The sequence below is a fragment of the Schistocerca nitens genome, chromosome 1, assembly GCF_023898315.1.
Source record: "Schistocerca nitens isolate TAMUIC-IGC-003100 chromosome 1, iqSchNite1.1, whole genome shotgun sequence".
Classification (NCBI taxonomy): domain Eukaryota; kingdom Metazoa; phylum Arthropoda; class Insecta; order Orthoptera; family Acrididae; genus Schistocerca; species Schistocerca nitens.
Window position 1 is genome coordinate 25,479,850 of NC_064614.1, and position 15,190 is coordinate 25,495,039.

The 15,190-nt window shown below is 42.8% G+C and overlaps 1 protein-coding gene across 1 annotated transcript in view; it reads left to right on the plus strand.

Annotated features, from left to right (window-relative positions):
• Positions 1 to 15,190, plus strand: part of LOC126257285 (Down syndrome cell adhesion molecule-like protein Dscam2) — a 587,314-nt gene that overhangs the window by 233,665 nt on the left and 338,459 nt on the right. The window contains exon 5 of the mRNA XM_049955551.1: positions 5,522 to 5,642. Within this exon, the coding sequence (XP_049811508.1) occupies positions 5,522 to 5,642 (121 nt within the window). The remainder of the gene's footprint in view (positions 1 to 5,521; positions 5,643 to 15,190) is intronic.

The following is a 15,190-nucleotide window of genomic DNA, read 5'->3' on the forward strand; positions in this document are numbered from 1 at the left end:
TTCTGAGGTCATCAGTCCCCTAGAACTTAGAGCGACTTAAACCTAACTAACCTAAGGACATCACACACATCCATGACCGAGGCAGGATTCGAACCTGCGACCGTAGCGGCCGCGCGGTTCCAGATTGTAGCGCCTAGAACCGCTCGGCCACCCCGGCCGGCCATAAAAAGGAAACTAATATTAAATATGGGCCTTAATATGAGGAAGAAATTACTGAGAATGTGCATTTAGAGTATAGCATTGTCTGTTTGTGAAACATGGACAACGGAAAAACCGGAACAGAAGAGAATCGAAGCGTTTGAGGTGTGGTACTACAGGAGAATGTTGAAAATTAGCTGGACTGATAAGGCAAGAAACTAGGAGGTTGTCCGCAGAACCGGCGAGGAAAGAGTATATGGAAAACAATGAGAAGAAGAAGAGACAAGATGACAGGACTTCTATTAAGACATCATGGTACTAGAGAGAACTGTAGAGGAAAAAACCTGTAGAGAAAGACAGAAACTGGAATACATCCAGCAAAGAAATGAGAATCTAAATTGCAATTGGTACTCTGAGAAGGATGGCACATGAGAGGAATTAATGGCCTGCGGTCAGAAGGGTGATGACACGTAGAAGACACTTTATGGTGGTTACCGCACGGTCTCCAGAAAGGTCAATTGATTTTTTTGAGGTGATTGACTACTTGCAATTGTTCTATCTCGTAATTGCAAGTATTTGTTATCTTATGTATACATCTAACTGGGCATTTGATGTTAAATGCATACTGTCTCTTGCCATTTATTTATTCCACAGAATCTGAAGATGGTGATTACACGAACACGCCACGTCTCTGAAACCAAAAAATAGCTGTGATGAGTAATTTCCTGAGTATCACAGAATGCTGATGGAATTATTAGTCTGCATGATATGTCTTCATAAGTGTCACTCGAGTATTTCATCAACTGCGATAATTATTATTTGGTACACGTTGTATCTGCTCGTGTTGGACGCATGAATCGAGTAATCGGAAATCCACGTTGCCGGAAGTGATGTTCTCAAAATTAAACTCCTCATATTGAGATTTATTGAATGTTTCCCAGTACCGAATGAACAAATTACAGACTCTACGACTATTCATTCATGCGGTGGTATAAGGGACACGACCACGCAGTGGAAGTTAATTTGACATTTTTTCCGATATGAGGAAAAGTCTCCGATATTGGATTTTTTAATTAAACCTCGTAATTAAAGTTTCTAAGCTTAAATCCCTATCCACAGTTCCTTCTTTCGACAGCAGTGATATTTAATTTGCAACACGGGTGCGGCATTAGCTGATCAGATTCTCAAGCCAACCTCTGAGTCGCTCAGAGTACGCTCGTCATGTGTCATCCAGTGAGATGTCAGTGCTGAAACACGGGCTACATATTTTGATGCCCAAAGACCCTGTAATTATTCGATGTTGTTTGTTAGTGACAAAGGTCAAAAGCAACCTAGACGCTTTCGCATTTTACTGAAGATCAATGCGCCCGTTCGTGTTGCCATCAGAAAATTAAGCATGAGCGAAGCACTGATTTCTTTTTTTAGTAATTTCTAATTCTATTTGCTTTCTTTTGTTCGATGTGTGGTACAAAAATTACCTGTTGACTTCATACGTAGCATACTGATTGCATTTGCAAGACTGATAATAAGCATCTACATCTACATCCATACTCCGCAAGCCACCTGGCGGTGTGTGGCAGAGGGTACCTTGAGTACCTCTATAGGTTCTCCCTTCTATTCCAGTCTCGTATTGTTCGTGGAAAGAAAGATTGTCGGTATGCCTCTGCGTGGGCTCTAATCTCTCTGACTTTATCCTCATGGTCTCTTCGCAAGATATAAGTGGGAGGGAGCAATATACTGCTTGACTCCTCGGTGAAGGTACGTTCTCGAAACTTCAACAAAAGCCCGTACCGAGCTACTGAGCGTCTTTCGCAGAGTCTTCCACTGGAGTTTATATGTCATCTCCGTAACGCTTTCGCGCTTATTAAATGATACTGTAACGAAGCGTGCTGCTCTCCTTTCGATCTTCTCTATCTCTTCTATCAACCCTATCTGGTACGGATCCCAACCCGTGAGCAGTATTCAAGCAGTGGGCGAACAAGTGTACTGTAACCTACTTCCTTTGTTTTCGGACTGCATTTCCTTAGGATTCTTCCAATGAATCTCAGTCTGGCGTCTGCTTTACCGACGATTAATTTTATATGGTCGTTCCATTTTAGATAACTCCTAATGCCTACTCCCAGATAATTTATGGAATTAACTGCTTCCAGTTACTGACATGCAATATTGTAGCGGAATGGTAAAGGATCTTTCTTACTATGTATTCGCAGCACATTACACTTGTCTACATTGAGATTCAATTGCCATTCCCTCCACTATGCGTCAATTCGTTGCAGATCCTCCTGCATTTCAGTAAAATTATCCATTGTTACAACCTCTCGATATACTACAGCATCATCCGCAAAAAGCCTCAGTGAACTTCCGATGTTATCCACAAGGCCATTTATATGTATTGTGAATAGCAACGGTCCTACGACCCTCCCCTGCAGCACACCTGAAATCAGTCCTACTTTGGAAGACTTCCCTCCATTGAGAAAGACATGCTGCGTTCTGTTATCTAGGATCTCTTCAATCCAATCACAAAATTGGTCTGATAGTCCATATGCTCTTACTTTGTTCATTAAACGACTGCGGGGAACTGTATCAAACGCCTTGCGGAAGTCAAGAAACGCGGCATCTACCTGGGAACCCGTGTCTATGGCCCTTTGAGTCTGGGTTTCACACGATCGTCTTTTTCGAAACCCATGCTGATTCCTACAGAGTAGATTTCTAGTCTCCAGAAAAGTCATTATACTCGAACATAACACGTGTTCCGAAATTCTACAAATGATCAACGTTAGAGATATAGGTCAATAGTTCTGCACATCGGTTCCACGCCCCTTCTTGAAAACGGGAATGACCTGTGCCCTTTTTCAATCTTTTGGAAGACTACGCTCTTCTAAAGACCTACGGTACACCGCTGCAAGAGGGGGGGCGGGGGAGGGGCAAGTTCCTTCGCTCTTTTGAGCGATTTTAATTGATTTTCTATCCCTCTGTCATCATTTCAATATCTTCCATTTTGGAATCTGTGCGACAATCTAGAGAAGGAACTACAGTGCGGTTTTCCTCTGTGAAACAGCTCTGGAAAAAGACATTTAGTATTTCGGCCTTTAGTCTGTCATCCTCTGTTTCAGTACCTTTTTGTCACACAGTTTCTGGACATTTTGTTTTGGTCCACTACCGCTTTGACAGAAGACCAAAATTTCTTAGGATTTTCTGCCAAGTCAGTACATAGAACTTTACTTTAGAATTAATGGAACACCTCTCGCATAGCCCTCCTCACACTATATTTCGCTTCGTGTAATTTTTTGTTTGTCTGCAAGGCTTTGGCTATGTTTATGGTTCAATGGCTCTGAGCACTGTGGTGGCACTATGGGACTTAACAACTTAGGTCATCAGTCGCCTAGAACTTAGAACTACTTAAACCTAACTAACCTAAGAACATCACACACATCCATGCCCGATGCAGGATTCGAACCTGCGACCGTAGCGGTCACGCGTGTCCAGACTGAAGCGCCTAGAACCGCTCGGCTACGTTTATGTTTGCTGTGAAGTTCCCTTTGCTTCCGTAGCAGTTTTCTAAGTCGGTTTTTGAACCACGGAGGCTCTTTTCCATCTCTTACGATCTTGCTTGGCACATACTCGTCTAATGCATATTGTACGATGGTTTTGAACATTGTCCACTTATGCTCAACACTATCTGCATTTGAGATAAAACGTTTGGCTTATAACGTTTCAACAACTACTGCATGCAGTTAACCATCACCATGGCGACAACCTGATGATTTGTGGTTGGTGCCTGCCAGAGTGACCGTGCGGTTCTAGGCGCTTCAGTCTGGAACCGCGCGACCGCTACGGTTGCAGGTTCGAATCCTGCCTAGGGAATGGATGTGTGTGATGTCCTTAGGTTAGTTAGGTTTAAGTAGTTCTAAGTTCTAGGGGACTGATGACCTCAGATATTAAGTCCCATAGTGCTCACAGCCATTTGAACCATTTTTTTTGTTTTTTTTGTGGTTGGTGCCTTATATACACTATTACGTCACTATGTGTCGAGTTGAAGCACTTGTAGAAATGAATGTGTTTGGCTTATAACATACATTTACGCAATATTTCAGTTAAATTTCAGTTGAAAAAACTTACAGTTCTGACTGTATCGAGGTTTTGTTTTTAAAGTTTTGTTGTATTTAATACTAGGTACACCAAATCGTATGCCCATGTCGATTTGTAAGTGATATTTTTGCTAGTAACATTTTGTCTGCAGTCTCTACTTTTTTTTATTTTCCTCATTAAATCATAGATATTTTGGAGCTCCAACTCAATTTCCAAGGTCTACACTAACGTCTTTGGGTGTTCCATCAGCTTCAATTTACCATCTTCCTTTGCCCAAGAAATGTTCATTTTCTGCATCGATGAAAACTTCTGCGTTTACACTAGCATTTCAAGTAATTTAACATGTTTGACATTTTTGACTGCAGTACTTATTTCTCACACTTACTACTTTTATTACTATTTATGTTGTTTCCATTAATATTGTTGTTTATTTAACAACATATTCCAATACAGTTAGTTTCCAGACTGGCAGCTACGCAACATTTTACCGATAACCTAGTTAGCTGCTAAATCAAAGAAGTGACTTAAAATTATCCAACTAACTTCTTTCACTTGCTCTGACAATGTGTCACATAGTCTTACTAACCACCTTAAAAAGACGGCCGCTGTAGCCGAGCAGTTCTAGGCGCTTCAGTCTGGAACCGCGCTGCTGCTAGGGCCCCAGGTTCGAATCCTGCCTCGGGCATGGATGTGTGTGATCTCCTTAGGTTAGTTAGGTTGCCTTAAATAGACGGCCGCTGTGGCCGAGCAGTTCTAGGCGCTTCAGTCCGGAACCGCGCTGCTGCTACGGCCCCAGGTTCGAATCCTGCCTCGCCGGCCGAAGTGGCCGTGCGGTTAAAGGCGCTGCAGTCTGGAACCGCAAGACCGCTACGGTCGCAGGTTCGAATCCTGCCTCGGGAATGGATGTTTGTGATGTCCTTAGGTTAGTTAGGTTTAACTAGTTCTAAGTTCTAGGGGACTAATGACCTCAGAAGTTGAGTCCCATAGTGCTCAGAGCCATTTGAACCATTTGAATCCTGCCTCGGGCATGGATGTGTGTGATGTCCTTAGGTTCATTAGGTCAAAGTAGTTCTAAGTCTAGGGGACTGACCACCTCAGTGCTTAGAGCCATTTGAACCAGCTTAAATAATAGGTTTCACAGGTAGTTGACTCATCCACCTCAACAAGCTTACACTTTTCACTTCATTTCCCACTTCATTCTTTGCCCACTACTATTTCGTAAGTGGAAATGATACTCGCCAGTAATCATCATTACCGCTACTTACAATGCTTCGTTCTTTTTTTTTTTTTTCAGAAGCGACTGGGGGCATGCCGCCGCGCTTGACGCAGCTGTCTGTGACGTCACTGACGGTGGATCAGGGACAGCACGTGACGCTGGGCTGCGCCGCCCAGGGGCACCCGCCACCCACCTTCTCGTGAGTGTCCAGCACGACAACGCACTCCTGTCCCGTTGAGCTCCTAACGCGTTCTGTGCAAGCCCGCTGGAAGGGTTGTCGAAGGATTAATAATGCGATTCGTATTTCGATCCAGAGGCTACTTTGACGTGGCTTAAATGCTTTGAGACAGTCCACCACAATTGCTGAAATGGTTATGAGCTTGCGAGGTTCCGGGGTGGAGAAGAGTTTGTACCTCTTAAATTCTGACGAATTTTGCATAAGAACGAGACATGCATTCTACCCCCTCCTTATCTACCAGGTAATTACTTATGTGCACAACGGTAACGGAAGGAAATGATGGTGGACCCTGCTAGTTGGTAAAATAAGGAGTGCACACTCACAATAATTTAATAAAAATCGTAATCTACTCAAAAAAGAGAACTTTACCATAATAAACAACAGGAAATGGGATTCTGCATATATCTACGAAATGATATCGGATTAAATATTACAATGAGATTTATTATACATCAGAACATAAATGCACATGATTGTCGACACAAACAGTATGTTAAAGGATAGGGTATACTGAACTATTATGAGAATAAGAGTTGGCTCGAGAACAACGGGCTCCTACTCTCTGTGATGCAATAGATTGACGATAATGACTGGAGGTCCTAATGAATCAAATATTAATCTTCTGACTATACAGCAGTATCGCAATTAGTAGTGAGAGCTCAAATAGGATCACATGGAGACACAAGCAAGGTGGACTTGTAGCAAAGCGAGCGCGCGGGCTGCTGAGGGATTGTCCGAAGAATTCTAAGTTCTTCCAAAAAAGAGCGACCAAGTCGCAAGACTCTCCGACTCTGAGGAAGATCAGATCCCTAATCTTCTCTGTGATGTGATGCAAGAGCGAAGCCAGCATTGCTCAACTCCCTACTCTCCTCGAAAATCGCGAATCAGCATTCAGTGCTAATTCCAAAATTACCCCCCCCCCACTCTCTCGGAACATCATTCGCGCCAATAGCGACCGTTCCCTCCAATTTCAAGCAGGGCCTTATGGCATACACTAGCCTCAGTTTAAGTTGACCAATCATGCCTCTACTATTCAGCTGAGGGCACTGAACTTGCCGTTTAACCGCCTACCATAACAACCTGCCTAGACCACCGGCCATCCGGCGCCAGTCAGTCGCACCCAGCAGGGCACAGTCCACAATTATTCTCAGAATCATGAGGACAATGCAGTCAGTCCGTGCCAGGAATCTTCGTTCCGGACGCGCCGGAAAACACATAAACTGCGGCGACACTCAGACGTCTCGCAGGTCGTTTCGCCCTGCATACAACAGGCGAAACTCGACCGACGTCAGTCGTTCCGCCAGGCGCTTAAGCCTATTGTACGAACCCCTCAGAATTCAGGGAAGTGCAGCCCCAATCCGGAAGTGCCGTGTGCCGCGTCCTCCGATGCTTGTCTTGAACAGGCCACCCAGGGAAGGAGAACAACATGTTTAGGAATCAAGTGAAAAGTATTTTTTGGGCTCTCAGTACCAATACTCCCATTACTATAACCTTATTCGGGCTGTTACTACCGTGCAATGTCATAAAACATTAATAAAATTGATGAAAATGAATGGAGACATGCAAAAGAGGGCATGGAACCTCTCAAGCTTGACTGGGAGTTGAGGAAGGCATTGAGAACTGAATGGGATTGGGTCATTGCCAATTTCGAAGATTGTGATACTTGGGAGGGGGGTGGAGATGTTTCCTGAGATTCGAAGATAATGTGACACTCGGGACTGCTTTCCCTGCACGGAATATTCAGAGAGTTTTCTCTGAAGTCTCAAAACCTCTTCTGGGGGGGAAAGGGGGGAGGGGGGCGGCGGGCTGCAGTCCCAAGTACTCCTCCACAGTGGATTCGCACTACACACTAGGAATGTCCATGAGTGGAAAACAAGCCAAATATCCTACACCAATTTCAGTATGATTGTTGTGGGTGTGCGACTGCGACATAATGTGACAAAACTACTAACGTTTCAGCAGCTACTGCAGTTAACCATCACCATGGCGACAACCTGCTGATTTGTGGTTGGTGCCTTACATACACTATTGCGTTATTATCCGTCGAACTGAAAGTGACTTGGCGTTACATTTCTTTTAGACGTTAAAATTGTAGTTTTGCGTTCTGGGTATGAATAGAACTTGAATTTAAAATCATAAATTACTGATATTTGTGATCAAAGTATTAGAAAATTAGCATACTGTACATAGTTCCCTTGAAATCATATGGAAAGATTCGCTGAGGAATTTCACATATAGACACGAAGTAGTCATTGTCTAGAAACATGTTGCAAGGATAATGTCTAGCGTACATCCTCAAACTTCATGTTGGTAACTGTTTGAAAAAATCGGACACAATATGGAAATAATAGTAGCAGTCGTAAATATAGCACTAGGAACAGAAATAGTATCCACTATCAACAGCTTAAGCTTACTCTTGAACAGTCGCATGCAGCCATAAAAATATCTGCACACACCCTTGTGAATGAAAGGTACTGACAGATAATGAATGTTTTAAAACAAATTGATATAATTTCTGTTTCAAATGTCGTTTTCGTCGATAATTTAATTTCTGAATACCTAGTACCCGCCGGCCGGTGTGGCCAAGCGGTTCTAGGCGCTTCAGTCTGGAACCGCGCGACCACTACGGTCGCAGGTTCGAATCCTGCCTTGGGCATGGATGTGTGTGTGATGTCCTTAGGTTAGTGAGGTTTAAGTAGTTCTAAGTCTAGGGGACTGATGACCTCAGATGTTAAGTCCCATAGTGCTCAGAGCCATTTTTTGTACCTAGTACCTGTATGAGGTTGGGTTACGTTCATCTAATTTGTTGTAGATTAAGCTTTCTTTACAAAAGAAAGACCAGTTTTATGAGCGGCCACCTTACGGCCATGTCTTCACAGAGAATATTTACTTTAGTTTGTAATCCTACCAACAAGTTCCACATCATAGCCAGTTGTCGACAATACGATGTACTGCAAATTCAAAACACTAAAGTAAACGAAGCTAAACATCGCCTAACTACAAGGAGCTATTGTCTTATTATCCGGTATTTCCAGAAACTCGTAGCTGCACCAATATCACCACAAGCAGTAGTGATGCTTTCTGATGGTACACTTGCCACCGTTTGACAACTGTAGCAACACTAACGCTCCAAGCGGTAAGAAATGACATCATCTCTGACGTAATGCACGCCGTAAGAGTAATGTTTGTTTTTCATTCTTTTTCTACTTCATTATTGAAATAGTTATTTTAGCTTTTGCCTCTCAATGGTTGAGTCAATTTTTGGAGAGATGTTGTTGTTGTGGTCTTCAGTCCTGAGACTGGTTTGATGCAGCTCTCCATGCTACTCTATCCTGTGCAAGCTTCTTCATCCCCCAGTACCTACTGCAACCTACATCCTTCTGAATCTGCTTAGTGTATTGATCTCTTGGTCTCCCTCTACGATTTTTACCCTCCACGCTGCCCTCCAATGCTAAATTTGTGATCCCTTGATGCCTCAAAACATGTCCTACCAACCGATCCCTTCTTCTAGTCAAGTTGTGCCACAAACTTCTCTTCTCCACAATCCTATTCAATACCTCCTCATTAGTTACGTGATCTACCCACCTTATCTTCAGCATTCTTCTGTAGCACCACATTTCGAAAGCTTCTATTCTCTTCTTGTCCAAACTGGTTATCGTCCATGTTTCACTTCCATACATGGCTACACTCCATACAAATACTTCCAGAAACGACTTCCTGACACTTACATCTATACTCGATGTTAACAAATTTCTCTTCTTCAGAAACGATTCCTTGCCATTGCCAGTCTACATTTTATATCCTCTCTACTTCGACCATCATCAGTTATTTTACTCCCCAAATAGCAAAACTCCTTTACTACTTTAAGTGTCTCATTTCCTAACCCAATCCCCTCAGCATCACCCGATTTAATTTGACTACATTCCATTATCCTCGTTTTGCTTTTGTTGATGTTCATCTTATATCCTCCTTTCAAGACACTGTCCATTCCGTTCAACTGCTCTTCCAAGTCCTTTGCTGTCTCTGACAGAATTACAATGTCATCGGCGAACCTCAAAGTTTTTACTTCTTCTCCATGAATTTTAATACCTACTTCGAATTTTTCTTTTGTTTCCTTTAGTGCTTGCTCAATATACAGATTGAATAACATCGGGGAGAGGCTACAACCCTGTCTCACTCCTTTCCCAACCACTGCTCCCTTTCATGCCCCTCGACTCTTATAACTGCCATCTGGTTTCTGTACAAATTGTAAATAGCCTTTCGTTCCCGGTATTTTACCCCTGCCACCTTCAGAATTTGAAAGAGAGTATTCCAGTTAACGTTGTCAAAAGCTTTCTCTAAGTCTACAAATGCTAGAAACGTAGGTTTGCCTTTTCTTAATCTTTCTTCTAAGATAAGTCGTAAGGTTAGTATTGCCTCACGTGTTCCAACATTTCTACGGAATCCAAACTGATCTTCCCCGAGGTCGGCTTCTACCAGTTTTTCCATTCGTCTGTAAAGAATTCGCGTTAGTATTTTGCAGCTGTGACTTATTAAACTGATGGTTCGGTAATTTGCACATCTGTCAACACCTGCTTTCTTTGGTATTGGAATTATTATATTCTTCTTGAAGTCTGAGGGTATTTCGCCTGTCTCATACATCTTGCTCACCAGATGGTAGAGTTTTGTCATGACTGGCTCTCCCAAGGCCATCAGTAGTTCTAATGGAATCTTGTCTACTCCCGGGGCCTTGTTTCGACTCAGGTCTTTCAGTGCTCTGTCAAACTCTTCACGCAGTATCTTATCTCCCATTTCATCTTCATCTACATCCTCTTCCATTTCCATAATATTGTCCTCAAGTACATCGCCCTTGTATAAATCGTTTATATACTCCTTCCACCTTTCTGCCTTCCCTTCTTTGCTTAGAACTGGGTTGCCATCTGAGCTCTTGATATTCATACAAGTGGTTCTCTTCTCTCCAAGGGTCTCTTTAATTTTCCTGTAGGCAGTATCTATCTTACCCCTAGTGAGACAAGCCTGTACACCCTTACATTTGTCCTCTAGCCATCCCTGCTTAGCCATTTTGCACTTTCTGTCGATCTCATTTTTGAGACGTTTGTATTCCCTTTTGCCTGCTTCATTTACTGCATTTTTATATTTTCTCCTTTCATCAATTAAATTCAATATTTATTCTGTTACCCAAGGATTTCTATTAGCCCTCGTCTTTTTACCTACTTGATCGTCTGCTGCCTTCACTACTTCATCCCTCAAAGCTACCCATTCTTCTTCTACTGTATTTCTTTCCCCCATTCCTGTCAATTGTTCCCTTATGCTGTCCCTGAAACTCTGTACAACCTCTGGTTCTTTCAGTTTATCCAGGTCCCATCTCCTTAAATTCCCACCTTTTTGCAGTTTCTTCAGTTTCAATCTGCAGTTCATAACCAATAGATTGTGGTCAGAATCCACATCTGCCCCTGGAAATGTCTTACAATTTAAAACCTGGTTCCTAAATCTCTGTCTTACCATTATATAATCTATCTGATACCTATTAGTATCTCCAGGATTCTTCCAGGTATACAACCTTCTTGGTCATAAAATAAGCATGATTAAAACTAAAACTCACGATTAAAAAGACGAAAGCTACTATGTACTTGACAATAGTTACTTCCGACCTTCACAATAATTGTAGTATACCCGGCGGAAACCAGCTTCATCCTATCTCACTCTGGCTTCAGACTACTTAATGCCAAATTCCCACACATTCCCATTTTCCACATAAAGATTCAGTCCTTGTTAAATCCATGAAAACAACTTCCACACAGACCTCCTCTTCTAAGTTCCGCGCGCCACCTTCGGACCTCATACCTCCCTCGCTCACTTTAACACCACCTCCCTATCCAAACAATCTCAGCTTCCTCGCCGCTCACCCTCCCCACTTCCGCGTTAACGAGGATTGCCCCTCATATCACTGCAGCGAAGGTAGTCTCCAAACTCAGTTCCCATCCTGCCTTTGAAATCTGATGCCGGCCCCACCTTCCTTAGGTGTGTGTTCACTGAGTCTGTCCCCAGCATCGTTCACCTCGAACAGAAGAAGCCCTGAGTTATAGTCACCATCCTAAAGTTGAACACTCCAAATCCCTCCCCAAGTGCTACCATTGCCAAAAGCGCCCCCTTTATAATAGCCACATCGGTCCTCAGCGACAAAATCCGTCCACCAGTCCCCACCGTAAAGCCTCTGATTTCCTCAAACAATGTCTCTCCTTCCACCTGCAACCTGCAACGATACCCGTCGGACCTAATCCGACAAACGAAAAGCCAAGCCTTCAACAGTCGCCTCAGACTTAACCGTGCCTGCCCGACCTACTGATAATACTATACATCCCAATACCTCCTACTACATCCGCATCTACATCCATACTCCACAAACCGCCTAACGGTGTATGACGGAGGGTACTTTGAGTACCTCTATCGGTTCTCCATTCTATTCCAGTCTCTTATTGTTCGTGAAAAGAAAGATTGTCGGTATGCCTCCATGTGGGCTCTACTCTCTCTGATTTTATCCTCATGGTCTCTTCGCGAGATATACGTAGGAGGGAGCAATGTACTGCTTGACTCCTTGGTGAAGGCAGGTTCTCGAAACTTCAACAAAAGCCCGTACCGAGCCATTGAGCGTCTCTCCTGCAGAGTCTTCCACTGGAGTTTATCTATCATCTCCGTAACGCTTTCGCGATTACTGAATGATCATGTAACGAAGAGCGCTGCTCTCCGTTGGATCTTCTCTATCTCTTCCATCAACTCTACATGGTACGGATCCCACACTGGTGAGCAATATTCAAGCAGTGGGTGAACAAGTGTACTGTAACCTACTGCCTTTGTTTTCGGATTGCATTTCCTTAGAATTCTTCCAATGAATCTCAGTCTGGCATCTGCTTTACCGACGATCAACTTTATATGATCATTCCATTTTAAATCACTCCTAATGCCTACTCCCAGATAATTTATGGAATTAACTGCTTCCAGCTGCTGACCTGCTATATTGTAGCTTCTTTCTATGTATTCGCAGCACATTACACTTGTCCGCATTGAGATTCAATTGCCATTCCCTGCACCATGCGTCAATTCGTTGCAGATCCTCCTGCATTTCAGTACAATTTTCCATTGATACAACCTCTCGATATACCACAGCGTCATCCGCAGTAAGCCTCAGTGAACTTCCGATGTTATTCTCAAGGTCATTTATGTATACTGTGAATAGCAACGGTCCTACGACACTCCCCTGCGGCACACCTGAAATCACTCCCACTTCGGAAGACAAGCTCCGTTCCGTTATCTAGGAACTCTTCAATCCAATCACACAATTGGTCTGATAGTCCATATGCTCTTAATTTTTTCATTAAACGACTGTGGGGAACTGTATCGAACGCCTTGCGGAAGTCAAGAAACACGGCATCTACCTGGGAACACGTGTCTATGGCCCTCTGAATCTCGTAGACGAATAGCGCGAGGTGGGTTTCACACCAGCATCTTTCTCGAGACCCATGCTGATTCCTACAGAGTAGATTTCTAGTCTCCAGAAAAGTCATTATACTCGAACACAATAAGTGTTCCAAAATTCTACAACTGACGTTAGAGATATAGGTCTATAGTTCTGCACATCTGTTCGACGTCCCTTCTTGAAAACGGGGATGACCCGTGCCCTTTTCCAATCCTTTGGAACGCTACGCTCTTCTAGAGACCTACGGTACACCGCTGCAAGAAGGGGGGCAAGTTCCTTCGCGTACGCTGTGTAAAATCGAACTGGTATCCCATCAGGTCCAGCGGCCTTTCCTCTTTTGAGCGATTTTAATTGTTTTTCTATCACTCTGTTAACTACTTCGATGTCTACCATTTTGTCATCTCTGCGACTATCTAGAGAAGGAACTGCAGTGATGTCTACCTCCGTGAAACAGCTTTGGAAAATGACTACCTCCCACTGCCGAAGATATCATAATATCCCTTAGTACTGTCCTCCGAAACATCCACCCCTTCCAAAGACCGCATTTCCGCAAACAAATTTCCTTAGCCGTCTCCATATTACGCCTCAATACCGAAGTCACTTAGTTCCGTAACTAAGTCCACTTCGTATTCACACCTCTCGTCACCCCCTCTGAAACCATTTTTCATCCACATAACAGACCACCCGGCCTCTCATCATGGTACGACACTATACAATATCCTGTACCAAAGTATCCGCTCCCTAACCACCAACAAATCCTTTTAACGCATGCCCTGCCCAACGCTACCTTCACACGTTCATCACAATGAAAAGTTCCTCCAGCCCCCTTTATATCATCCACCGTACAGATAATCCCTACCCTTGGCCAGATGCAGAGTTGCAATCAGCCACCACAAGAACATCCCTGTTCGGCCACTACTTTTATATAACACTCCCACCTAACACCTTACCTTTACCCTCTTTTTCAAAATCCCAACCGTTACCTGTGCCACCATCTATATCCGACCTAATCAGTCCATCTTCAATTACGATGCATTTCGGACCTTGTGGGTCCATCATGAGGTGTAATTTGTCTTAATACATGCATTATTTCTTCTCTTGAATGAGGTGAAATGCATATTCCTGTCACGAAAAGGTTTATTGTTAGGTTATGAACTTCGTAAGTCAAACGCGGAAAATATGTGCGAAATAGTGGAAAAGATGAACAGTGTAAACTTACCACATAATCCAAGAAAAGCGTTTTTAACGTTTTAGCACCACCAAACATTCTTTTCTCCGTTGTTTTCGTACATGTCACTTCATTCAAAAGGCACATTTGCACACACATTTTTGTAAACACTTCACAGATATATTTGTACATGGTGTTGTCAAAGATGAATTTATTCGTAGTGCTCAAGATATAACTATTAAACAACACATGTTGGAAACGAAACATTTCATCAACAGTCTAGAAAACAATTTGGTAGTACTGCATAACGAAGCCAATGGTAAAGCCGTAAATCTGTTAGAACAACTGGAGATATACATCCACAAAATCCAAAAAAAAAAAAAAAAACAGAATCTATGTTAAATGAACACATTTCGCAACCCATAGTTATTTCAGTAATTTTAAAGACCTATTCTAAAGTTATTTCCTGTATATGTCAGTTGTTTAATAGTTATATCTTTAGCATTACGAATAAATTCATCTTTGACAACACCACGTACAAAAACGTGTGTGAAGTGTTTACAAACATGTATGTGCAAATGTGCCTCTCGAATGAAGTGACATGTACGAAAACGACGGAGAAAAGAATGTTTCCTGGTGCTAAAACGTTAAAAAGGCTTTTCTTGGATTATGTGGTAAGATTGCACTGTTCATCTTTTCCACTATTTCGCACATATTTTCCGTGTTTGACTTACGAAGTTCATAGTCTAACAACATAGTCTGCAACCTTTTCGTGACAGATAATATGCATTTCACCTCATTCAAGACAAGAAATAATGAAAGTATTAAGAGAAATTACACCTCATGATGGACCGACAGGGTCCGAAA